The 24,809-nt window shown below is 43.3% G+C and overlaps 1 protein-coding gene across 34 annotated transcripts in view; it reads left to right on the forward strand.

Annotated features, from left to right (window-relative positions):
* The window catches only part of DYSF (dysferlin), a 209,874-nt gene that overhangs the window by 152,699 nt on the left and 32,366 nt on the right, over positions 1-24,809 (forward strand). For 19 of the 34 annotated variants that reach the window (XM_044392323.3, XM_026483173.4, XM_044392335.3 and 16 more), the window contains one exon: positions 2,446-2,508. The exons of the other annotated variants lie outside the window; for them this stretch is intronic. In XM_044392323.3, the coding sequence (XP_044248258.2) occupies positions 2,446-2,508 (63 nt within the window). The remainder of the gene's footprint in view (positions 1-2,445; positions 2,509-24,809) is intronic. 34 annotated transcript variants of the gene reach the window in all.

Raw genomic sequence — 24,809 nt, forward strand, 5'->3', positions numbered from 1 at the left:
GGGGTCTCTGTTTACTAATCTGCTTTTTCATTGAGCTGGTTCTTGGTGTTCTGATTTGAAGCGGTGGAGAGAAAGAGCGTGCAAGACACACACAGAGCACCCCCCCCATCTCCTACTGAGGGTGTGGAAGCTCAGAGTAGAGGCGGTGCCCCTGCCCACCCCGCCCATCCCGCACCGTGCAGGCGCTGAGATGCCCCTGGAGTTACCTGGTCACGGGTGACTCTTACCTATCATTCTGCAAGCCCACCCTGGGTAGGGGGGCTCCCCTGTAAGTCTCCAGAGAAGGAGAATTTCTGGGTCTGGGGGTGGGGACCATGTGCATGGTGAAGAGGGATAAAGAGAATGCCTTGAAATTTTCACCCCGGTTGGGAGATGAGAGGTGAGTAGCTAATCTCATGTGAAATGGTCTGGCAGCTGGGCACAGAGATCAGGGACTCTCTCGGCCCCTGTGGGTCAGCAGGGGCTAAGTGATCAGGAACGCTTCTGCGGGTGGCTGGCCTCAGAGGCCGGTGGGGTTAGAATAACAGAGGGGAGAGGGCTTTCCTGGTGGGCAAAGCAATGGGAGCACGGGCTCGGCAGTGGGACTCCGTGTATGAGTGTGTGTGCATGCACGTGTGTTTGTGTGTGTGTGTGTGTGTGTGTGAGGCGGGCAGGTACTGGAGGAAATGCAGGCTGGCGTGGAGAGGGCATCAGAAGGTGGGAAGACCCGCTCCCCGCGCTGTGGGCTGGGGTGCTGAGGCCAGCCACTCCCCGGCTCCCGGCTGGGGCTCATTTTGAGCCTGCTGGTCCACTTATAGTCTCTGGGACGCCGTGAAGGTGGCAACGTGCTCCCAGAACTGGAGCGGCAAATTATGCCCGAGTCCCAAAGGGGAACGTGTAATTTCGGAAGCGGGACCAGATCTTTGGAGCTCTATGTTTAGCTTTATTTTTTCTCCCTTTTGCTCTGGTGAACTGCCGGTTTCCCTCTCACCTTTCTAAAAACAAACTGTATTAAAAATAACAAGAAGGCTTCTGTGAGGTTCAGAATGAGAGCGGGAGGGGCAGAGGCGGCCGGGGGGTTGTGTGGAGTTCACCCAGTCTCTGCCAGGGGTCACACCACACCCACCAACACATGTGGCCAGCCCCCCGGCACCATCCAGCGGCCTGGCCTGCTGCCCACTGGCCATTGCCCGTGCTTCTGGCTCTGAGCAGCCGTAAGGCTGGTTTAGGGGAGGCTTGGATCCCCTCAGTGATTCCCCCTTCACAGGGCAGGGATGGGTCTTTGGGTTCCAAGACTTCCCTCTGGGTCCCAGCAGACTTCCTCCTGCCCTTCCTGAGCCCTTTCTGACCCCCACGTGAGTGAGCCTCCCAGGTTCTTCCTGCCAGAGAGAGGACAGCCACCTGGGGCTCAGCGTCCCGTGGAGTCTCCTGGAGCCCCCTGCTCAGGGTTCAAGGCAGAGAGGGTCTAACTCTGGGAGTCTGCATCCTGGCTGGTCTCCTCAGCCCTCCAGCCTTATTTGCCTGCGGCCTAGTGCCTTCCTTCCTGAGCCAAGCCATTTGCTTTCTCGACTGTGCCTCCTTTTATTCCTCTACTCCTTGCACTTGTTATCTCCTCTGCCTGGAATGCACCTGCTGGCTCTGCCACCTAGACTGGCACTCACTCACCCAGAGCCCCATCACCTTCTCTGGGACCATGATAGTGATCTCTGAAAAAGTCACCTGTCTCCAGTCCGGACTCCTGAGGCTCTATGGACTACGCAGCCCAGGGATTCACCCTATAAAGTACTGAGTCACGGGACCAGAAGACTGCAGGCAAGGATCTGATGCCAGAAAGGCTGCAGGAGGTTTTCTCTAGGATAGCAAAGGCGTGTTGGACTATAACACTCTTAAAGCCCCCCTTTTACAGCCTTTGGGGAAGCTGTAAGATGCCCTGGTTCTTATCTTTGAAACTAGACTTAGGAACCGTGCCCAAGCAGGGATTGGTGTGGTCCAGCTCTTAGAAGAAACCGCCAGGGATGATGGGGAGCTTGGAGGACGTCTGAGATCGGGAGGTTTGGGCAGGGAGAGTATGTGAGAATGGCATTGCGTGAGCAGTGCCAAGGGCAGTGAGAACGTGGGCAAGAGAGGGGCATTGGCTGAGCCCCTAACACGGGCCTCAGCTGTGCTAGCTGTGTATGGCCTTTAGCTCCATACTCACTGTTGCCTTGGGAGCTGGGCTTTGTACCCATTCTCTGGATGGGGATGCTGGCTCAGAGAGGTCAGGGGACTTGACCAAGGTCACACAGCTAGCTGATAGAACAGTGGGGCCAGGATTTGGACCCAGTCTTATCTAACTCCGAAACACATGCTCCTCCCGTAACTTCTGCAGCCTCCCCTGGTTGGAGCGCTGTCCTTCCTCAGGGCTGCCCAGTCTTCCCCGAAGTGGTTTCTCTAAACCTGTTGCTAACCAGCGTGTTTAATTTGTAGCTTGCAGATGGTCTGTTGGGCTCTGCCCCCACTAACATGGCATCCTCTCCATCCAGTCTTCATGTATGTATTGTTTACCTATTTGTGGGCTCTTTGATTTCCCTGAGGGGCTGGGGGTGGGGGTAGGGACTGAAGGCAGGAAACAGAGGAAGGAGAGTGGGAGGGTAAGAAAGGAAGTACATTTGACCCTTGAACATGGGGGTTAGGGGCGCTAGCCCCCACATGGTAGAAAAGTCACAGATAACTTTTGACTCCTCAAAACCTTGACTACTACTAGCTTACGGTTGACCAGAAGCCTTTCTGATAACATAAATAGCCAATAAACACACATTTTGTATGTTGCATGTATTACGTACTGTATTCTTACAATAAGGTAAGGTAGAGAAAAGAAAATGCTGTTAGGAAAATCATCAGGAAGAGAAAATACATCTACAGCAGTGTATTGTATTTATTGGAAAACTCTGTGTATTAGTAGACCTATGCTGTTCAAACCCACGTTGTTCGGGATCAACTATATTTTCTGAGATCCAGCAGAGAACAGTGACCTGTCCTGTGTCGTGGAGGAGGGGTGGGGGGGAAGCTAGGGGGAGATTCTCAGAAACAGACAGCGCTGAGTTATCTCTTAGTGCATCTGGCGGGTTTTACCTTAATCCTGGGATTTACCTTAGTCCTGTTTACTGGCATGAGGACCAGAGGGCTGGTTGGGGTTGCACGGGCCAGTGGAAACAGGGAAGTCTCTAGATTAGATCTGGACTGCTGGGACATGGGGCACAAGAAGCTTCTGTGGGCAATGGCAGGGTGATTGTCTCTACTCCTCCCAGAGGCATGAAAAGTATGTGTGACTGAGGAACCTTGGTTGTCTTGAGCAGATTCTGAGATGGTTTTCTGGGCCCACGGTGTGCCACTGGGCTGCTTTCCTTGGTGTCATCTTAGTGGGTCCCTCAGGGAAGATGACTTGGTGTTTAGCCTGTGCCGTGTCCTTGTGAAGTCCCACACCGAGAGCCAGAGCAGCCCTGAGCGGCTGGGTGGCCACAGTGATAGGACCCGCCAACAGTTAAATTCTGTTCATGGTGCCAGGGAGGCATTGCTGTATTGGCGTCTTACGGATTTCTAGGAAGAGGCAATATATATTTTTAATTTTTTTCTGCTTTATCCCTGGTAGAAAATATAGAAAACACAACACAGGGTAAAGCAGAAAGTGAAAACCACCTAGATTCCTACCAGTTGGAGATAAGCACAGTTAAGATTTTGATGTGCTTACATTTTTGGATATCTTTTATGCATGTGTACATCCTTTTGTGAAAAAACAAAATTGGAATCATGTACTTTTTTATGATCTGCATTTTCTTTCATTTACAAGTATATTGTGGGTGTTTCCCCGTATCTTTATATTCTTTAAAAAACATGGCTGCCATGTCATTCCATTATATGGACACCCGTAAGGTTTTAACTACTCTCCTATCATTGGACATTCAATGATATTAATTTCCACTAGTGTCTTTTATTTTGTTTCTTGGAAGAGTTATTTTTGTTTACTTTAGATAGGTCCAGCCCATTTCATGTTTAGTCCTAGGCATTTTTATAGCCTTTGTTGCTATCTACATGGATTATCTTTTTTTTTTTTTTTTGGTGATTTGGTCTAATTGCTTATCGTTAGAGTATAGGTAAACAATATCCTGTGTATTTACTTTGAAACAGACTCTATAGTAAGCTCCTTCATTAGTTCTGAGAGCTGTTCATTGATTCTGTTGGGGTTTCCAGGTAGGTAAGATGGCTTTATTCAAACTGTAATACATATGTCACTATTTTTCGAATAATTATGCCTTATTCCTTTTTCCAGAATAACATTTGATAATTGAGCTGCTAGTGAGCAAACATGTTGAGTTACTGATTCTAATGAGAAGCTTCTACCATTTTTCCATTAATTGTGATAATGATTGGTGGTTTCAGATAGATAGTCTTGATTTTGTCAAGGTTGTATCCTTTATTATTAGTTTATTCATAGCTTAAAAATGAGGTATAGGAGTTTAATTTTATCCACTGCCATTTGGCATTTATCAAGGCGATTATTTTGTTTTCTATTGTGCTGTTAACATAATGTATAATTGTCTTGCAATCCTGGGGGTAAACCCAAATCGGTCAATTGGTCATGGTATTACGATTTACTATAATTGAAGTCCTCTTATCCAATGCAATCAAGACAGGTAGTTGGTTGGCTAATTGAAAACATTGATCGAATGGGGACTGATTAAAAGCCATGCATACACACCGTAAACATTTTATTTCTAACCCTGTCTACGTATCTTCCTATGCCAATCCCTTGATGTTGCCATGGCCTCTTTAAATCTGGATCTGCTCTCAGAGTGTCACGTCGTCCTTCTGGTATAAGCCACAGCCAAAATGCATTATCTACGATTTTTCCTTTAGGCTTGTTAAAGTTTGATGAATAGTGAATTCACCTATTGAATCACTGTGTTGTGATTCACCTGAAACTAATATTATGCTGTATGTTCATTAACTGGAATTTGAATAAAAACTTAAAAATCTCATTCTTAATTTTCATCAGTTAAAAAAATCATTAAATCCATTTTCTAGATAAGATGCCCTTTCTTTTTCAATTCAATTTGTATGTATTTTTGTAATATTGACTTGTTGATCTCATTACCATGTTGGTACAACTGGCGTAAATGGGTTTGGGAACCAGCACGGTGACTGTCGTAAGCTTGCCGCTCCTCTATGGGAACTCTAGTGGCATACCAGCTTCCGGCGGGCTCTGTGCCCTAGATTGTTGGCGGAGAGAATGGACAGTGTCTTGATCCTGGTGAAGGGCAAGTTTGTGAGAACTTCCAGTCTAGATCACGAGTTAGAGTTGCTCTCACTTCTTTAGGATTTTTCTATCTCTATTAATAAGTATCACTTTTCAGTTGTCTGTTAGGTTTTGATATCAGAATTATAATAGTTTCATAAAAATTTTTTTGAGGTGTTCTCTCATTTTCTGTGCTCCTGAGCAGTTTCTATGGTGTGAGAATGACTGTTTCTCAGAGGTTTGAAACTACACTAAAGCCACTCTGACTCTGAAATACACACATTGGAAATTGCACGATATAAACAGTTAATAGAAAAAAACCATTTAATAGTCTGGCTTTATGTATAAAATATGTAGTAATATGAATCCACCTGAATTTGAAAAATGATTCACAATCATGTAACTTAAAGGGTGGTGGTGGCCAAGTGAATTGTATTTATGGGCTAGCTGATAAATAGGATGCTTACCGTTTTTTCTTGAATATGGTGCTATGTGGGACGCCTGCGTGGTTCAGTCTGTTAAGCGTCAGACTCTTGATTTAGACTCAGGTCATGATCTCAGGGTCCTGAGATTAAGCCCCTTGTCGGGCTCCATGCTCAGCAGAAGTCTGCTTGAAATTCTCTCTCCTTCTCCCTCTGCCCCTCTCCCCACTCCTGCACACGCTCTCGCTCTCTCTCAAATAAATAAATAAATCTTAAAAACAAAAGAAAACGGTGTTATGTTATATGAGTTTTGAATTTTAGATTTTCAGGAATGCATATCTTGTATAATTGTATGAGACACATCTACCCTGTACTTTTGTGTGTGAAAAGTGGACCCAGGACCTATTTTGGAAGGGGATTTTTTGATCACTCTCTACTTCTGTCAATTTGGTAGCCTAGATGTTCCCAGATACTGCTTATTACATTAGTTTGAATTTGTATATATTACTACAATAAAAGAAAACATTTCTGTGTTGTCCTGTTTTCATCCTCATTCCTAATTTTGTGATTTACGTTATCTTTTTTATTTTTATGGTTGTTTTTCATTCAAAGAACCAGCTCTTCAAACTTTCTGTTATTAGGTTACTTTCCTTAATTTCTAGTCATTTTTAAGTCCTCTTCCTCTGAAACTGCTGTTACATATATTTCGGGTCTCTTAGGCTATCATTTCATTTCTCTCTCTTTCTCTCTCTCTGCCCCCCCCCCCATCTCTGCATTGTTCAAAGCCTGGGTGGCTCAGTGTTAATTAAACGTCTGCCTTTGGCTCAGGTCATGATCCTGGCGTTCTGGGATCGAACCCCACATCGGGCTCCCTGCTCAGCGGGAAGCCTGCTTCTCCCTCTCCCACTCCCCCTGCTTGTGTTCCCTCTCTCGCTGCCTCTCTGTCAAATGAATAAATAAAATCTTAAATAAAATAAAATAAAATAAAATTTTTCTAAAGGGGATATTAATCTACATTTTTTCCTCAAAATTCTAAAGTTCTAAAATCTTGCCCTTTCATACTTAAGTCCTTTTCCCATCTGGAATTGATTTGTGTTGTATGCAAAGTGAGAGATAGAGATTAGATTTCTTTTTATTTTTTCCCCATGTAGATAACCAGTGAATTTGTATCATCACAGAATGACCTATCCTATCCTTTCTTGATCTATAAGGACGATTGTGTCATATATCAGGTTTCCATGTAAGTGTGGGTTGGTTTGTGGCTCTCTATTCTGTTCCATTGGTCTTTCCCTGTACTAATGCTCTACTGTCTAATTTACTAGAGCTTTAGAATAAGCCTTCATATCTGGGAAAGGAAATATTCTACCTTGTTCATCTTTAGAAGTGTCATTGCTGTCCTTGTCCTGTGCTTTTCCATCTCAATTTTAGAATTAGCTTGTCAACTTCTTTAGAAAAACTGTTGTGATTTGTGATTGAGTGAATTTCTGGATCAATTTTGGGGAGAACATTTTCTAATATTGTCTTTTAAACACGGACATGATAAAATCTCTCCATTTATTTAGGTATTCTTTAATGTTTTTCAATATACTTATATAATTTTCTCCAAAAAAGTCTGATACAACTTTTAATAGATTTAGTTCTAATTATTTTGTGCTGCATTGTTTTTTTTTTAACTTGGATTTTTAAAGGTATCTTTTCTAATTATTTATTGCTTGTACGTAAATGAAATTTATTCTCATATACTGATATTATCTTCAGAAACTTTGCTAAACTCTCTTATTAATTCCACGATGATTTTCTGGGTTTTTCTGTGTAGTCTATCACATAATTTGCGATTAATCACAGTTGTGATTTTTCTGTGTACTTCTAATTTCTTTTTCTTTTTTTTTATATCCTTTTCTTGTTGCACTGCCTAGGACTTTCGGTTCAATGTTCTATGTAACTGATAATAGAGTATTCTTATCTGCTCTAATTTAAAAGTCAATATTTTTATGTTATACCACTGGTCCATTGGGTGAATGATCACTAGTTAGCTAAGAGTTTTTATCATGAATAATATGAAATTTTATTGAATGTTTTTTGTGTATCTATTGAGGAGATCATATAATTTGTTTAATCTGTTAATGTGGTAAATTACATTATGAGATTTTTTAAAAAAGATTTTATTCATTTGACAGAGAGAGAGACAGAGAGAGAGCATGAGCAGGGGAGAGAGGCAGAGGCAGAGGGAGAAGCAGACTCCCTGCTGAGCTGGGAGCCCGACAATGTGGGGCTCAATTCCAGAACCCTGTGAGCTGAAAGCAGAGGCTTAACCATCTGAGCCACCCAGGCACCCCAAGAGATTTTTTTTTTAAATGCTAAAGCAACTTTGCATTTCTGAAACACTCTATCCTTGGCATGATACATTATTATTATTATTTTCTTTCTACATTGCTAGATTCAGTTGCAAATTTTTAGTTTAGGATTTTTTTTGCATCAATTACTGTGAGTGGTAATGGCTTGAAGTTTGTTTTTCTGAGACTGTTTTTTTCTGGGTTTTGATATTTAGAAAATACTAATCTTATAAAATGACTTGGGGGCATATATACTCTTTTTTAAATCTCCGAATGAATGAAAAAAAGATTGACATTGTCTGTTGCCTGAATGGTAGATTCATTTCTAAAACTGTCTAGACTTAGTATTTTTCTTGGGGATATTTTAAACGCTGATACAATTTGAAAAAATGTTTATAGGACCTTTGAGGTTTTCTTTTTCTATGTGAGTCACTTTTGGTGATTTATATTTTATAGGAATTTATCCATTTCTTCCTAAAAATTATTGACGTAGCATTTCTCACAATAACCTCTTACTTTTTCAATTTTATTCTTCATTTAAGTTCCTTTTAATTCTTAAGGTTATATTTTATTATTTTTGCCAGAATTTGTCAGATTTTTTTGTCTTTCCAAAGAACCAGTTTTTACCTCTGTTGATATTTTATTGTTTCCTTGTTTTCTAGTTTATTAATTTCTTTATCATTTCCTTCCTTCTGTTATTTGGGAGGATTATTTTATTTTTAACCTCTTAAGGGCTATGCTTAGTTCATCAATTTTCAAACTTTCTTCTTTTCTCATATAAACATTTAAGGCTAAAAAATTCCCTCTAAGTACTGCTTTATGCATCCCACAGGTTTTGATGACTGGTTTTTGTTGTTGTTGTTGTTTTCCAGTTCTGAATATTTACTGATTTTTGCTCTATTTCTTTTTGATACCTGAATTGCTTAAAAATAGGTTTTGGAAGTTCCTAGCTTATGGTTTTTTTTTTCTTTTTTTTAAAGATTTTATTTATTTATTTATTTGACACAGAGAGAGAGACAGCCAGCAAGAGAGGGAACACAAGCAGGGGGAGTGGGAGAGGAAGAAGCAGGCTCGTAGCGGAGGAGCCTGATGTGGGGCTCGATCCCAGAACGCTGGGATTACGCCCTGAGCCGAAGGCAGAGGCTTAACCACTGCGCTACCCAGGCGCCCCCCCAGCTTATGTTTTAAGTTATCTTTTTGCTACTGGTTTCAGCTTAACTGTGCTATGGTTCAGAGAATGGGGTCTGTAAGTTACGGTCTTGTCACCTGCTTTACGATCTATTATAAGACACATCTTTTTTTTTTTTTTTTTTAAGATTTTATTTATTTATTTGACAGAGATAGAGACAGCCAGCGAGAGAGGGAACACAAGCAGGGGGAGTGGGAGAGGAAGAAGCAGGCTCATAGCAGAGGAGCCTGATGTGGGGCTCGATCCCATAACGCCGGGATCACGCCCTGAGCCGAAGGCAGACGCTTAACCGCTGTGCCACCCAGGCGCCCCTATATGACACATCTTTGCACCCGTCCTGTGTTTGCTTGGAAAGAATGTCTACTCTCCAAATGTATTTACATATAACATGTCCATTTAGATCAGACTTGTTAATTGTGTTATTTAAATCTATTTTTATTCTGATTTTTGTGTGTGTCGTTCATTAATTTCTGAGAGGGGTGTATTAGAACATCCTGCTTTGATTGGATATTTGTCATTTTCTCCTTATGACTCTGCCTATTTTTCCTTTACATATTTGATGCTGTGTTATTAGCCACCAATACTTTTAGAATTCTCATATCTTCCTAGAAAATGGAATCCTTTAATGATATGTAGTGAACCTCTGCCCTGTTGCCTTTTAAAGTATCTGCTAATGAGACTGTTTTGTCTGCTTCGTCTCATGTTAACATAGCTACACCAGCTTCCTTTTGGCCAGTATTTTCCTAGTATACCTTTTTCTCTTGTTTTACTTTCAACTTTTCTGTGACTTTGTTTTAGGTGTCTCTTTGGTGAACAGCAAATAGATAGATTCTGTTTTTTCTTTTATGTGTTCTGGCAATATTATTTTCTTAAGTAGAGAGTTGACGAGTCCAGTTATTAACTGTGTTTACTATTATATTTGGATTTATTTCTTCCATCTTATTTTTTGTTTTTTTTCATCCTGCCCTTTTTCCCCCTTATTTTTTTCTTTTTCAGATTGAAAGATTACCTTCCCCTCCCCATTCCTTCTTCCCTTTTCAGTTTCAAAACTATACATTGTTTCTATTCCTTTAGTGATTAGCATAGAAAGTTTATAGTGCATATTCAACTTAGCAAGTCTAAGTTTAATGAATATTTATAGCCTCCTCCAGAACATTACAAGGAATTTAGAATGCTTTAATTCCAATCCCATACCAATTTACAAACTTCTGTTCGATATTTTAGTTTTACCTTTATAAATAAGTGCCATTTAAAAAGCAGTATCATGGGGCGCCTGGGTGGCACAGCGGTTAAGCGTCTGCCTTCGGCTCAGGGCGTGATCCCGGCGTTACGGGATCGAGCCCCACATCAGGCTCCTCCGCTAGGAGCCTGCTTCTTTCTCTCCCACTCCCCCTGCTTGTGTTCCCTCTCTCGCTGGCTGTCTCTATCTCTGTTGAATAAATAAATAAATAAAATCTAAAAAAAAAAATAAAAACAATAAAAAGCAGTATCATTTTTTAAAGTAGTCCATTTTCTGTTAGCTATACCCACATTTACTATTTTGTTTTGTATGTCAGTCGTCTTCCTCCTGGGTCATTTTTTTTTCTTCCTGAAGTAGAGCTTATAGAAATTCCTATAATTAGAATTGATTCATTGTAAACTTTCTCACTTTTAAATTATTGCTTGAAAATATTTTTATTTCACCCTTATTTTGGAAATACTAGTTTTACTGACACTTATTTTCTATCAGCACTTTGAAGGGACTATTTTACTATCTCCTGGCTTCCATTGTGCTGTTATCTTCCTAAATCTGAGATCTCTTTTCTTTTTTTTCTTTTCTTCTTCTTTTAATTAGTTCTGGGTAGTTCTCAACCACTATCTCTTTAAACATTACATATTCCCCATTCTCTCTATCATTTCCTTCTGGAACTCTGATTAGATCTATGATGGACCTTTTCTGTTCTCCATGTTAGTTCAACTTTCTTTCATATTACTTGTTTCTTTGTGTTGCACGCTGGCTAATTTCTGAAGATAGATCTTCTAGTTCATGAAGCCTTTCGTTGTTTCTAAAGGCTATTTGACTCCAGCTATTGAGTTTTAGTCTTAAGTGCTATATTTTTATCTTGAAAAGTTCTTCCCTCCCCACTCCCTGCAATCGGCTTATTTATTTTTGAAAGTGTCTTGCTCCTTTGGCATAATTTTTAATGTCTTTTATATTTTTAAACAGCTTTTTAAAAAAAGTCCTATTTCTGACACTTCTGTTTCCTGTTGTCTTAACAGGTCTGATATGTAGTCGGTGTTTCTAGCTGACTCTTGCTCATGGTGCCTTGTTCCTTATGTCTTATACTATTTTCGCTTGTGAGCTCATGTTCCTTGGAAGTTTATCTGAGAGTTCCTTGAGGCCTGGACGAAAGCGACATTCTTTCACAGCAGATATGTGTTTGCTTGACCAGATGCCTGGAAACGCTACAAACCCAGATTCACTAAAACTGAATGTTCACTAAAATGTTCAACTTGGGCTTTTGGGCCCCACAGTTAGTTTGCCTTTCGGCTCCTCATTTCTCTGGATTTTTCTTTCTCCTTTGCCCCCAAGGATTTTCTTTACATTCCCATCAGGTCAAGCATGCATTTAAAAAGGATTTTAAAGACATCTTATCTGTTAATTTAGATGTTCTTGGAGACTTTCTCTGGCCCTCTGGTTTGTCATTTTGCTAGAAATCGAAGTCTTTATTAGAGTTTTGCATTTGGCAGGCGTATTTGTCTTCATGCAGGTTCTGTGTCCTTCAGGACTGCGTACTCTTACGTCTTGTATCCTCTTAAGACTTTCTACGAACATAGTCATTTGGTTTCTTCTTTTACTCAATTCTTTAACATAACACTGGTCTTAGTCCTCATATTGCTCCCCTTCTTTTGAACCTTATTCTCTTCTTTCCATCCGTCCTTACAGAAGGAAGTCCTTGCTTGTCAAGTACTGAGAGCTCAGAGGACACCTTCTAATCTCAAACTTTTATAAAAAGGAAGAAGAAAGCAGTCTGAGATTGCTATATCTTTACCTTGCTCAGTTAGGAATCCAGCAGGGTAGGAGAAGTAAGAAGGAAAGCAGGATCAGAGGCTTCTCCATGGGACCGAAGGGCTTCTTTTCTATGTTTGCTGTGGCAGCTAGGTGACCTAGCTAACTAGGTCAGGGTCTCGGTCCTCGTCTATCGACTCCCATGTAAGGAGTTTCTGAAGTAGAGGAGACTCTCTCCCACCAGGCCCACCAGGCAGGGGTGTTCTTTGGGGAAGTTTCTACAGGATTGGTGGATCCTCATCCTCTTGGGTTCAGACACCTGATGAGTTTAGGGCTAGATACTCATTATTCAAGTCTCAAACTAAGGTTGCCAGTTTATGAGTTTATAGTGAGAAATACTTCTGCCCGGGGATCACGACCTTGGGTTAAGGCCCAGCCCATGGTATCTTACAGGTTTAGCAATTGGGAAACCCAAGTTGTGATCGGAGATGAGTAAAGACTCGGAATGAGGAGAGACAGTTCTGTGACTTAAAATTTAGTGGTAGCCGACCGAGATGGACAGATCCATCCATCTCCAAAGGTCCAGACCATCCCGAGGGTGCTGATGTGTGCAGCTGTCAACAGCCAACCCTCCCTTCTCTCGTGTTTGTGGGACTGGTCAATTCCTTTTTTTCATTGACATATTCTTTCTCTACATGTATTAATACAACTCACCCAAGTAGGGTTAAGGCTTAGTGTAGGAGCTGCTCTTCTGCCTTGAGGTGATTTTGCCTGTCCTTGCTCTGAACCACTCTGCATTGATTTCACGGTCTAATTCTCCGAGGGCAGCCCTATTTCCCTTAATTCCAAGTTTTGGGGGGAATGCCTCATTGCAGCTCATGAATACTGACAACAATTTATCCCAAGGCTTTGAAGCAAAGGTTTTGTGAGCAAAGGAATCAATTACAGGGTGTGGCTCCCAAGTGAGGAAGCATTTCCAGAAGGCATCCAAGGCGGTTTGTCTCCGACTTCACGGTTGCACCTCTGAACTTGAGTGTTGGAGGGGGAGTATTTTAACTTTAATAACACGAAGGATTTTACCTCTTCTTTGGTATCTAGCAGATGTGCTAATTAAGAAGACACCTATCTTCTCCCTAAAGTAGGTTTCCTAAGGACATGCATTTGGCAATATTGGTTCAGCAAGAATTACTGTATGTGCTTGAAAGTACAAAACTGTACTTCTTTAAAAATATCTCTGGTTCAGATGTGTTGCCAGTGCAGCCTGGCCTCCCCCCACTCCCATTAGTTCTGATGAGGGAGGTTTGATGCCTGTCACTGCGTGTAATCTGGACCTTCCTTTGTGAGTCATTCCTTCTCTCATTTTCTCAGAGCAAATACAAATCGCCCATCAAATGACAAGTGAAGGCACAGGGGAGGCAAGGGGAGGGAAATCAGAGCCGAAATCTGTTAGCTATTTGGAGTAATTGGTTATTTGCTGTGTTTGCTGGTTGGGAAGCAGAGCACATACTTTACGGTCTCTCCTGTTACGGAGGCTGGAGTCACCCGCCGATATTGGATCCTCGTTGCCGGAGCCCTTGGCTCCGGGCGCCTTTCCCCTGCTTGGCATTCCTGTGGTCTCCTCGGGGGTGCACCCCTCCTCCCTCGATGCACACTGCAGGGGGGACAGCCCGGGGTGAAACTTGTCTGGCAAACTCCAGGGCCTCATCAGGCAGGAGGAGGCCCCAGCCCCCTTCAACCAGCCCTTCTTGTGTCTGCCTCCACCCCGCGTATACTCCCCTCTTCCCAAAAGGTCTTTCCCTGCTCCGTGAGGGACCTGTTTTCCTATCCAGAGAAAAAAGGTTCATCTCTTCTCAGAGGAAAAATGCTCAGCTTTCTGTGGAGATCTGCAGGACAAGAAGTTCTCTCTGAGTCCCCATCGCTTGCCTGCCTACCCCTAACTGTCCTGTCCCTGTCCCCTCCTGCCCATAGCCTGGGTCAGGACAGTGCTTGGAACTTGGCGCAGGGCTCATGGCTGAGTAAACATCCCCGTGAGGATGCTTGCCGAAGCTTATTAACCAAGCCAGCGTCTTTAACGCCTCTCTGACGTTAACTGAAGGGTGGGGAAGCCAGACCGAAGTAGCAGCAAGTTCGAAATAGAAAATATTTGAAAAGTAATGTGATTTTGTGTATGAAAATGCACACAGTAACTAGAAAGTAGGTTGACTTTGGCACATAGTAGGCTCCCCCAAAATACTTTTAAAATTGAATTTAAGATAGCTAAGATTAGTGTCTGTAGTCTGATGAATGCTTCAGCAGTCCCGGGAAAGTCTTCAAAAATAGTTTTTCTCTTAAGTAGATTGTTGGAACTCCTGCTAAGCAAAACTGTCTACATAAGCAGAATGAAGAAGGTAAGGAAAGCTTTTGCCCGGGCCCTATTGGAACCATCACAAATTCTGAATTCGTGATGTCTCACTGCTTTCTTCGTAGGTGAGAAGACTCTGGTGGGATCTTCTTTCATCCACCCTACTGGATAGACCCCACTCCTCTGGGCTTTCTGCATGGGTGTATGTGGTCATGCTGTCCCCAGAGGGCCAAGTCATGAGCTCGTGTATCTTATCTACCTTAGGCTCCAGGGTTGGGAGAGGGCTAGTAAGCTGGCATTCCCCAGAGGTTCCCCAGCCCACTTGGGTCTCCTATCTGGAACAGGCCAGTAGTCAAATTATCAGGTCTTGACCCTTCTCTGCTCACCATCTGCTTGACTTTGCTAGATTTCAGGCACACTGACTCACTGGGCCTTTTGGAAACAATTCAGCATTTTGGTTAAAGGTCTTCCCTTCCCTCCCACCTCTGCTGGTCCAGCTTGAAGTCAGAGTAAGTGGAGTAATGATCTCTATGACAGACACAGAGGCAGGACCACAGGCAGTGTCAACAAGAGGTTGAAAGCCCAGTGTTCCACTTGTGGAAATAATTAAGTGATTTTTGTTACGAGTATGTAGCGTTCTGCTGAATCAACATGGTAGCTGGTTGTGGGCATATGTTTGTGTGGGTTTGGGGCATGAGAGGTTTAGTATGAATGGAATGGAGCAGGTTGGAAATTGGAGTGCTTGCGTGTCTGGGGGCTTGGTCTACATGTAGGCATAAATAGGCATATGTTACATCTGCATTTTTATTTGTGCGTGCATGAGCAAATAGTCTCCGTTGCTTAAAACTTAGGGCATTAATTAAAGAACGAGGGGCATCATATCATTATTCTAGTTACGCAGGTGTTGAGTTTTAGGGCAGTGGTGATGGGATCGAAGTGATCATGCTGGCAGTATCAATAAGGGTATTTATCATGGTAAACCCTACAGGTCATTAAGTCTCTTTGTAAACATCAGCCCAGAGCCTTGCCATAATCCCAGTGTTGGGTTACATTATTACTATCTTGATGATAATGATTTGTGCTGCAAGAGAAATCACTTTCAACACAGTCTAGGATATCTACCTCTGGGATGACGTAGGTAACGAAGGCCTGCTTAAAATTATTTAAAAAAAAATAGACTTTTTTTTTTAAGGTGGGTGTGAGTAGTCGCACATAACGACCCGAGCAAAGTTGAACACTGTAACTTCGGTGACAGGTGGACTTGCGCCGGAACTTTCGCTTTGATGCAAGTGGTCATCCTGGGAGACGGTCCCACATAAGTGAGACCTCCTCCCCACCCTCACCTCTCCTCACTTAACAGGAACTCAGGCTTAGCCTTATTGTCGTCGATTTTTCTGTCTGTATTCATGAAATGTGTTAGGCCTCCTGAATGCAAACGGGAGATTAAATGTTCAGTGTGTGGTGTGCCGATTTGGGTCTTCAGAGGGATTAGGGTGCCCATTACACTGGATCAAGCCCAGAGAAGCATGTCTTTGTTACGTGGCTTTGGTTGCTCAGGAACTGAATGCTGGCTATTAGCTGAAATTGGAGAGGCTGCCAGGCCGTGCCTTGATCAGACTTACTTGCTTGGCTGGCTGAACAACGAGGGGCCTTGAACTTTGGGCATGGGGATAGAAAGCTTTAATGGCCAGACTTCTTGCTGAAGCCCGAGATGACACTTAGCAATCAAGCCTTTTGCATTTGTTTTTCCCCCTTGCCACGTTCCAAGACTAGATGCTTGGCTGTTGCAAAATGAGGTCAAGAGCACACTTGGAATTTGAGAACATATGACCATTACCCTTCTGGAGTTTTGAATTATGGGATTCCACTGACATCAAAGGGGCGGGGGGCTGACTTTGACACATCAGGGTTAAGACTGGAAGGGCTGTCCTGTTTCTGTGGGGCTCATTCTTCTGGGTGTGCTAACTTATTCTTGGACTTCCTGAGGAAGAGAAGGAAAAAGTGGGCTTCAAATAACTCTATCAGAAGCCAAATTAGTAAACTAGCAGGAATGGTATTTTCAAGTCACATCTATGAGTGTGTTAAAAACATAACATTATTTTCCTGTAATTCAACTTAATCTCCTTTTTGAGCTCACATTTTTCCTGATGGCAGAAAAGCCCTGGTATCCTCCAGTAGTTCAGGCTTAAGCTGAGTCAGTTTTGGGCTTTTTCTCCTTGTCCTTCCCCTGGGAGGCAGCTAAATTCTGGGCTGGGCTTCCAGAATGTCATGACCTCCACAGGCAGAGACCCGTGGTCCCCAGTATGCGTCTACTCTGTGTCTGTAGGCCTGCTGATTTCTGGGCCCATGGACCACACAGACAATAGCTTGTTATCTCAGCCACGAGACCTTCTCAGGTCCCCTGGCTCTCTATCGACTAATTTTCAAACCCTTCTGGGAAACACGGTACAATTTGGCCACTCTTTCATGACACTCTGGTGTCTATAGGCAATGTAGACGGCTCCGCGGCTCGCTCTCTCATGACACCCATGCAGCTGTCTCTGCCAAATGTCTCATGTCCCCATTCCTCTGGCAACTTTGGGGCCGCTGTTTACCACATCCCCAGGGCTGTGGAGGGGTCTCTTCCATATAAACTTTGGAGCTAACCTGGGGGCCAGGGTGTGGGTGTGCCTCATTGAAACCATCACAAATCTCTAGTTCTTTCTTCCTTTCCCCCTCTACATTTTCATCTCCTCTGGAGAGGGTGGGAAAACTGGCTGGACAAAACATCCTCTTAAACCCATTTTTTAAATAGCAATGTTATCTGCCTTTGGAAATTTAAAAGCCAAATATCCCCCTTCATCCCCGCTGTTTAGGCATTTATATGTTCATCGAATACTTACTGAACTCCAGATACGTGCCAGACAGTGTTCGAAGTACTGGGGATAGGGTATTAAAAAAGATAGAGATCTCTGCCCTCATGGGGAAGGAGACGCAGTAAACAAACACCTAAATAAAATCCATGGCATGTCAGATGGTGATAATTGCTAGGGAGAAAAAGCAAGGAAGCAGGAATAAGATTTGCTGGGGGGAGGGGTCGTGATTTAAAATCTGGTGAAGAAAGGGGGGTAAAGCAGATTGCGTTTGAGTCAAGACTAGAAGGAGGTGAAAAAGTGACCCACGGGAGGAATAGAGCTCCTGGCAAGAGCACGGGGGTGCTAGAGGTGCTCAAGGACCAAGCAGGCCATTGTGGCTGGGCGAGCACGAATGAGGAGGAAAGACACAGGGCGTGAGATCCGGGAGGTGAGAGACGCATCCTGAGAGACTTCAACTTTCTCCTGAGTTGAGCTGGCAAATCACTGGGGGGATTGCGCCGAGGGCTGGTGTGTTCCATCCTGTGGGGCTGTGGTGTTGAGGATAGATTTTGGGCAGGGCTGAAAGCAGGGAGGCCAGTTGGGAGGCCAGTTGGCGCAATATTCCAGATGATGGGGAGCAAGGAGGGTAGTGATTTGGGAGACGTGGTCTGGTTCTGAGTATGTACTGAAGGCGGCACCAACAGGATTTGCCGACGGGCTGAACATGGGACATGAGGCGGGGACTCAAAGGGGACTAGGGTTTGGGGCTTGAGCATCTGGAAGAAAAGCGTTACCATTTACTTACACGAGGGAAACTGGAAGGAGCAGGTGGGCAGAGGATGGTCAGGAGCTGGATTCCGGACATGGTACATTTGAGATGCTTATTAGGTGTCCAGTGGGAGATGTGAAGATGTGAAATGGGGGGCTGGAGTTCAGAGGAGTCATCCAGGCTGGAGAGAGCTGAGCATGGGATTCATCAGCATCGATGCCAATTGAAGATGTAAGTCTCAGGGGGAAGCCCAGGGAGCGAGAGTGGATGGCGAGGAGAAGAGGTCTGAGCACAGAGCCCTGGGGCACTCAGATGACCAAAGGGTGAGTGACCAGGAGGAATCAGCCGAGATGGGGAAGGCTTGGCTGGTGACGGGGGAGGACACTACCCTGGTCCTCTGCAAGGCAGGGGGGATATTTCAAGGACAGAGGAGTGACTGACCGTATCAAACACTGCTGCTAGATGGATCGTTGAAGCCAGTGGTGATCTTGACAAGCTTTGGCTGAACAGAGACAATGGAAAAACAAGAATTAGACACAAGTGTAGCTAACTCTTTCTAGAAGTTTTTCTGTAAAGGGGTGAAAGAAATGAGCTAGGAGACGAAGGAGAAAGAGAGTTTTCTTTAAATGACAGAGAACTAGTGTCACATGTTTGAATGCCGGCGGAGTGACCCAGTAGAGATGGGTGTCGGATGGCCTGGGCGAGGGTGAGGAGGATCATGGAGTGGTGTCCTTGAGTAGGCCAGGGGCATGGGACCTAGGGCATGAGTGCAAGGGTTGGCCTTGGCTCAAGCACATGTGGTGACAGGAGGGAAGGCAGGGTGTGGTGCAGGTGCCAGTGAGGGCTTGCGGAAGGTCTCTTCTCATTGCTTCTGCTTCCCAAGAGAAGGAGGAAGCAGGGTCACCGGCCAAGAGGGAGCAGAGGGAGGAGATGGCGGAGGTCTGAGGGGAAAGCAGAAAGTATAGGATGGGGGTGTTAGGAGACAGGAGAATCCCAGGCCTGGGAAATTGAGGTGGGGTAGATGGACAGCACTGGGACCCACTTGAGGCTGTGACGTGAACTCGGAGTGAGAGCAGTAACTGGTTTGCTCTTCGCCTCTGGCCACGTTTGGTTGTGTGGGAAGGATGCACAGTGGAGTTAAACCCAGGTTGGCTCGGCCGGAAGTATGACGGTCTCCGGAGAGGGCAAGGGAGTAGAAGCAGGGAAGTTCAAAGGGGTAAGCAGAGGATTGTAGAGACAAAAAATTAACTAGTTAATACACAGATTACGATTCTGCTGCACGTATCATGTCTGCCAAGAGGGGAATTAGAAGAGGTTAGCCTGTGGGATGCAGGAAGAAGGGGGGGACAGGAGGCGCCGAGCGGCTGGCCAGCTGGTGTAACCTGGAGTTAGGAAGGCCACCGCCTGTGCTCCTCACCAGCTGTGTGTGTCTGCTCGGGAGAACCAGCCACTGGACTCTGCCTGGAACTTTGAGGGACGAGGAAATCACAGCTGAGAGAGGTTCTCGAGGAAAACTGGATGTGCTAAGATTCTGGTCTTTTTTGGTGACCATGTGATTGTTCTTTAAAAAAAAAAATTAACTCTTATTTCCTTAGAATACATACTTGGGATTCCTACTTTTCTTGTTTTAGAGGTTATAAGCTTGTATTCGATCACGCGTTCTTGTTTATTTTAACAGCTCTATCGAGATAATCTGTATAATACGAGTTCTATTTAATGTACGATTCAGTGTTTCTTAGTATATTAACAGAGTTGTGCAGCCATCACCATAATCAATTTTAGAACGTTTTTATCACCCCAAAGAGACCCTGTACCCAAGAGCAATCACCTGCCGGTTCCTCCCAACCCCTCCCAGCCCTAGGCGACCACTCATCTACTTTTGGTCTCAGATCTGCCTATTCTAGACATTGCATATAAATGGAATCATATCCTCTGTGGTCTTTTGTGATTGCCTGCTTTCACTCCGCTCGTGTCTCCAAGGTTCATCCGTGTTGTAGAGTGCATCAATTCTTCACTGCTTTTTATTGCCAAATAATAGGCCATGGTGTGGGTTTTCTTTGTCCATTCATTTTCTTTATCCATTCTTCAATTTCTTTATCCATTCGTCAGTTGATGGACATTTGGCTTCTATGTCTTGGCTGTTATGAATGATGCTGCCCCGAACATTCCTGCACAAGTTTCGGCGTAGCTGTACGTTTTCATTTCTCTTGGTCATAGAACTAGGAGTAGAATTGCTGGGTCATGTGATAACTCTCTGTTGAACCTTTTGAAGAGCTGCCAGCTTGTTTTCCAGAGTGACTGTACCCTTGTAGGCTCTCATCAGTAACGTTCCAGTTTCTCCACGTCTTCACCAACGCTCGTTATCATCAGACCTTTTATGATAGCCGTCCTGGTGGGTGTGCGGTGTTTTCTCACAGTGGCTTCGATTTGCGTTTCCCTGTTGGCTAATGAGGAGCCCCCTTTCCTGTGCTTATTATCCATCTGCTGATCTTCTGTAGGGGAATGTCTGTTAAAATGCACTGCTCCTTTTGGGTTGGGTTGTTTGTCTTTTTATTATTGAGGTGTGCGAGTTCTCCATATATTCTGGTTACAAATCCCTTCTCAGATATATCATTTGTAAACGTTTTCTCCCGTTCTGTGAATTACCTTCTCATTTTCTTGGTGATGTTTTTTTCTGAAGCGTCCCGCTACTGTCCTTTATTTTAAAGATCTTTAATTTTAAAAAATTATGTAAGGAATACATGCACATCGTGAAAAATTAGAAAATTTTTGAGTGATGCACTAAAAATAAAAGGAATAAATAAAACATTTGCTGTCATTTGGAGGTAATTGCGATGAACATTTGGGGTTTGGTCCTTTTACTAAAATGAAATCACGTTGTTCATTTATTAACCTTTTGTTAATCTCCTCCGTTGTGAATGGCTTTCTGTGTCAATAAATCTGTTTCAATAGCATCATTTTTTATGTTGCTTAACCCTTAACCATGTGGAGGTTGAGTTTACACAAATAGTTCATTATTGTTGGATACTTAAGTTGTTTCCAATTTTTCACTATTATAAATGAAGTTAAATCTTTATGCACATCTACAATTGCTTTCTTTGGATAGATTTCTAGGACAGGTTGATAGGGCAAAGTGTATGTATACTTTTAAGGCTGAGGAAACATGCAGCCAAATTGCCTTCTGGAAAACACTATGGCCAGCTATGCTCCCACTGGCAGTTTGTGAAAGAGTCAGCCCTTGGCCAAGAAGCTAACCTGGTCCACACCAAAGAAACGATACCGTGATCAGTGATAGCAGTAAATACTGGCATGACACTTATGTGCTGGGCACTGTTCTAAGCTTTTTATACCTGTTGACTCATTTATTCTTTACCATAACTCTATCAAATTGGTACTATTATTTGTTCATTTTACAGATTATTAAGGCACAGAGAGGTTCAGTAGTTATCCAAGGTCACACAGCTAGGAGTGGCAGGATTTGAACTCTGTTAGTCTGGCTCCCAAGTCCTGGCTCCCAACCACCCTGATTTATTGCCTTTTTATATCCACAGCACATGAAAATTATTGGCAGAGACAGCCCTATGTACAAAAGCCCAGAAGGGAGAATTTCTGGTACTATGAAGCACAACATTGCCCATTACTTTAAAATATTCTTTATAATGCTAAGAAAGCTTCCTTTTATTCTTAATTGAATGAGAGTGGGTGAATGGGAGTGAATGAACTGAGAGTTTCATTTAGAAATAACTAGAACGTTTTATTGTTCCTCTCTCCCCCTTTCTTATTTGCCTGGTACAGAGCAGGGATAGCAACCTTTTTCTTAAAGGGCCAGAGAGTAGCGGTGCCTGGTGGCACAGTTGGTTAAGCATCCGACTCTTGGTTTTGGCTCAGGTTGTGATCTCAGGGTCATAAGCTAGAGCCCTGGTGTCCCCCCGACCCTCAAATAAATAAGTAAATAAATCTTTTTAAAAGGGGGGGCAGAGAGTAAATATATTAGATTTGGGGGACTTAAGGTCTCTGTCTTGACTACTCAACTCTGCTGTTGTAGCTGAAAAGCCGCTACAGACAGTATTTAAATTACAAAAGCAGGTGCCCTGCCAGTGAGCAATAGTTTGGAAATTTCTGTTATAGATGATTATGTGGGTTTTCTCCTCTTAATCAGTGATGGTGAGCCACTCCTTCATTCTGGAATAATCCAGTGGGACCATGGCAGTTCTACTACTGTAATCGATTAGTATCTTAATGTCTCTATTCAGGAATGAGATTAATCTGTGTTACGTGTGTGTGTGTGTGTGTGTGTGTGTGTGTGTGTGTAATAAAGAATGATGTATTCTTTGAAAGACTGATAGAACTTTGTTCCAAAGGAACCATCTTGACTGATGTCTGTCCTGGAGGTACTTCTTCGAGAGCTCTTTCACTTTCAGGGTTACTGATCTCTTCATGTTTTCTATTACTTTTGAATCAATTTGGGGAATTTGTACTCTTTTAGAAGATTTCCCGCTTCATCTACATTTTCCGTTTTGTCACTGATTTGGTGGTAGTAATATATCTCTTAATATTTTCATTCTCTCCCTAATATCTTTCTATTTGATCTTTCTCATTCCTGATGGTGTATCTGCTTCTAGACATTAGATTTGATAAATGTTTATTTTATTGGTCTTTTGAAAGTTTGCGCTGAGATTTAATTAGCATTTATAATACTTTTCTCCTTACTAATATATTAATTTCTACTTATCATTGTCAAATTTTGGTCTTCCTATTTTTCATTTTGTAATTTCTTGAGCTATCAGATTATTTATTTTCATTCTTTTTGTATACAAGCGAGATCACTTAAGACTGATTTTTTTCTTTGAGGACGAATTTCCTCTAACCCACAAATCTGGGGGCAGAGCCATCTCACTGTTGGTATTAGCTAAGTATCTATGATTTTAGCTTGGGTTTCTCTTTTACCTAGGAAGATTTTAAAAGTGAGCCTTTAAATTTCTAAAAGGTTGAGATTTTTAATTCTTAAATTTCTCATTAGTTTCTAGTTTTATTGCATTATGGTCAGAGAATGTGACTGATACGGGTTTATCTCAGACTTTATTGAGATGTGCTTGTGGCTTTTAATTTTTTCGAAGTGCTCCGATGGTGCTGGAGAAGAAGGTATATTTTCTGTCGTTAGATCACATGTTTGTCTACCTCGTTGACATTGTTAGTGGTATGGTATTGTCCAGATTCTCTGTCTTCATACTTCTTTTTCCCTTTTAATTTACTTGGTTTTCCAAGTTTGTGGGAAGTGTAACAACTCTCCCACAACTAGTGTGCTTCTGTTCTTTCTTTGGACAGAACATGCTGGTTGGTTGCCCGTTCGTACCTGACTCTGAGCCTGAATCATAAACTCAAACCTTTAAGTATCTGGGCTGGGAAGAGAAGAAGGACTTAGGAGGGATTAGCTAACCTGGCTTCCAGTCTAGCCGTTTCTATCTGCGTGCACATATACGCCTGCGTGTTAGTGTGTGTACTTTCATGGGGTATATGTGTGTTGCAGTATAAACATCTCTCTTGGGCACATCTGTGTAAATATATTTCTCTGTGTTATGCATTTGATATATATGCCTGCATATGTTTATTCACCCATGGTGTCTTTTTCTTTAAATGGATCTTAAAATAGTAGGGGTAGGGTCGGCCTTGCTCTATGCTGGCTTTTTCTAGAGTAGTTCATGTCAGAAAGCTCTGCTACACTGTATCTTAACCCATCTGAATGGCTTTTCCTCTCCTCTGGCTGCAGAAGACCCTCCTGGTAAGTTGGTCTGACAATGAGTGTCTGTAGACTCCGCCTTTCTCTGTTAGCCATGCTCTGTGTGCTGTGTGTCCGGGGATCCCATTCTGGCCACACAGTGGGTGTCAGGGCCACCTACCAGGATGGGTGGAGACTCTGAGGACCTCATCCCACCCTCTCCCCACTGTGCCTGTCCAGGTACCCTGGGCCTGGTTCCAGCTGGTTCTCACCCTTAATAAGCCAGAACTCAAAGGACTGAACATTAGTTTAGAGAGAGCCACCGGTATTTCCAGAAACTCAGTGATAGACATGCAGTTGATTTTGTAGTATCAAAGAAGATTTTTGGGAGATCTCCTAGCATACCCCCTCATACAGAGGAGGAAAAGCAAGTTCTTGATCAGCTTTTCTGACGCCTCGTCCTTGGCCCTTCCCACTAACTGGGTGAGTTTTCATGGTATCGACAGGCATAGACTGAGTGCCCAGCTCCAGGGAGGGTTTGGAGGGAGACCTGAGGCAGAGTGACCATCCCGCCTTCAAGAAGCTTGCTGACTCTCTGGGTGACAGGACCCCCACACCTAGACAGGACAGAGCTGGAGGAGCAGTCTAGAAACAAGAGTAAGAGGGCCTGTAGACACACTATGTGTAGGGTGTCTTCTCCTACAGATACGAGTAAGTGGAGGAAGGGCGGGGCAGAGAGTGTGTTATCACAATCTTCTATTCACCTGATTTCCCCCATTTAGCATTGTGTCTTTTGAATAATGGGCACTTTGTAACCATTTGTTGATTTTCAGGGACTCTGATTTGACCTTGGGAAGGCCAAGTTCTGATTTCTGATGCTTTTTCTTTTTCTGGGGTTAGGGAGGCAGGATAGCTCTTCGGGGTCTGAGTTTTCCTGTGTCTACTGCTTTGTACTCATAAGTAAC

The sequence above is a fragment of the Ursus arctos genome, unplaced genomic scaffold, assembly GCF_023065955.2.
Source record: "Ursus arctos isolate Adak ecotype North America unplaced genomic scaffold, UrsArc2.0 scaffold_8, whole genome shotgun sequence".
Lineage (NCBI taxonomy): Eukaryota > Metazoa > Chordata > Mammalia > Carnivora > Ursidae > Ursus > Ursus arctos.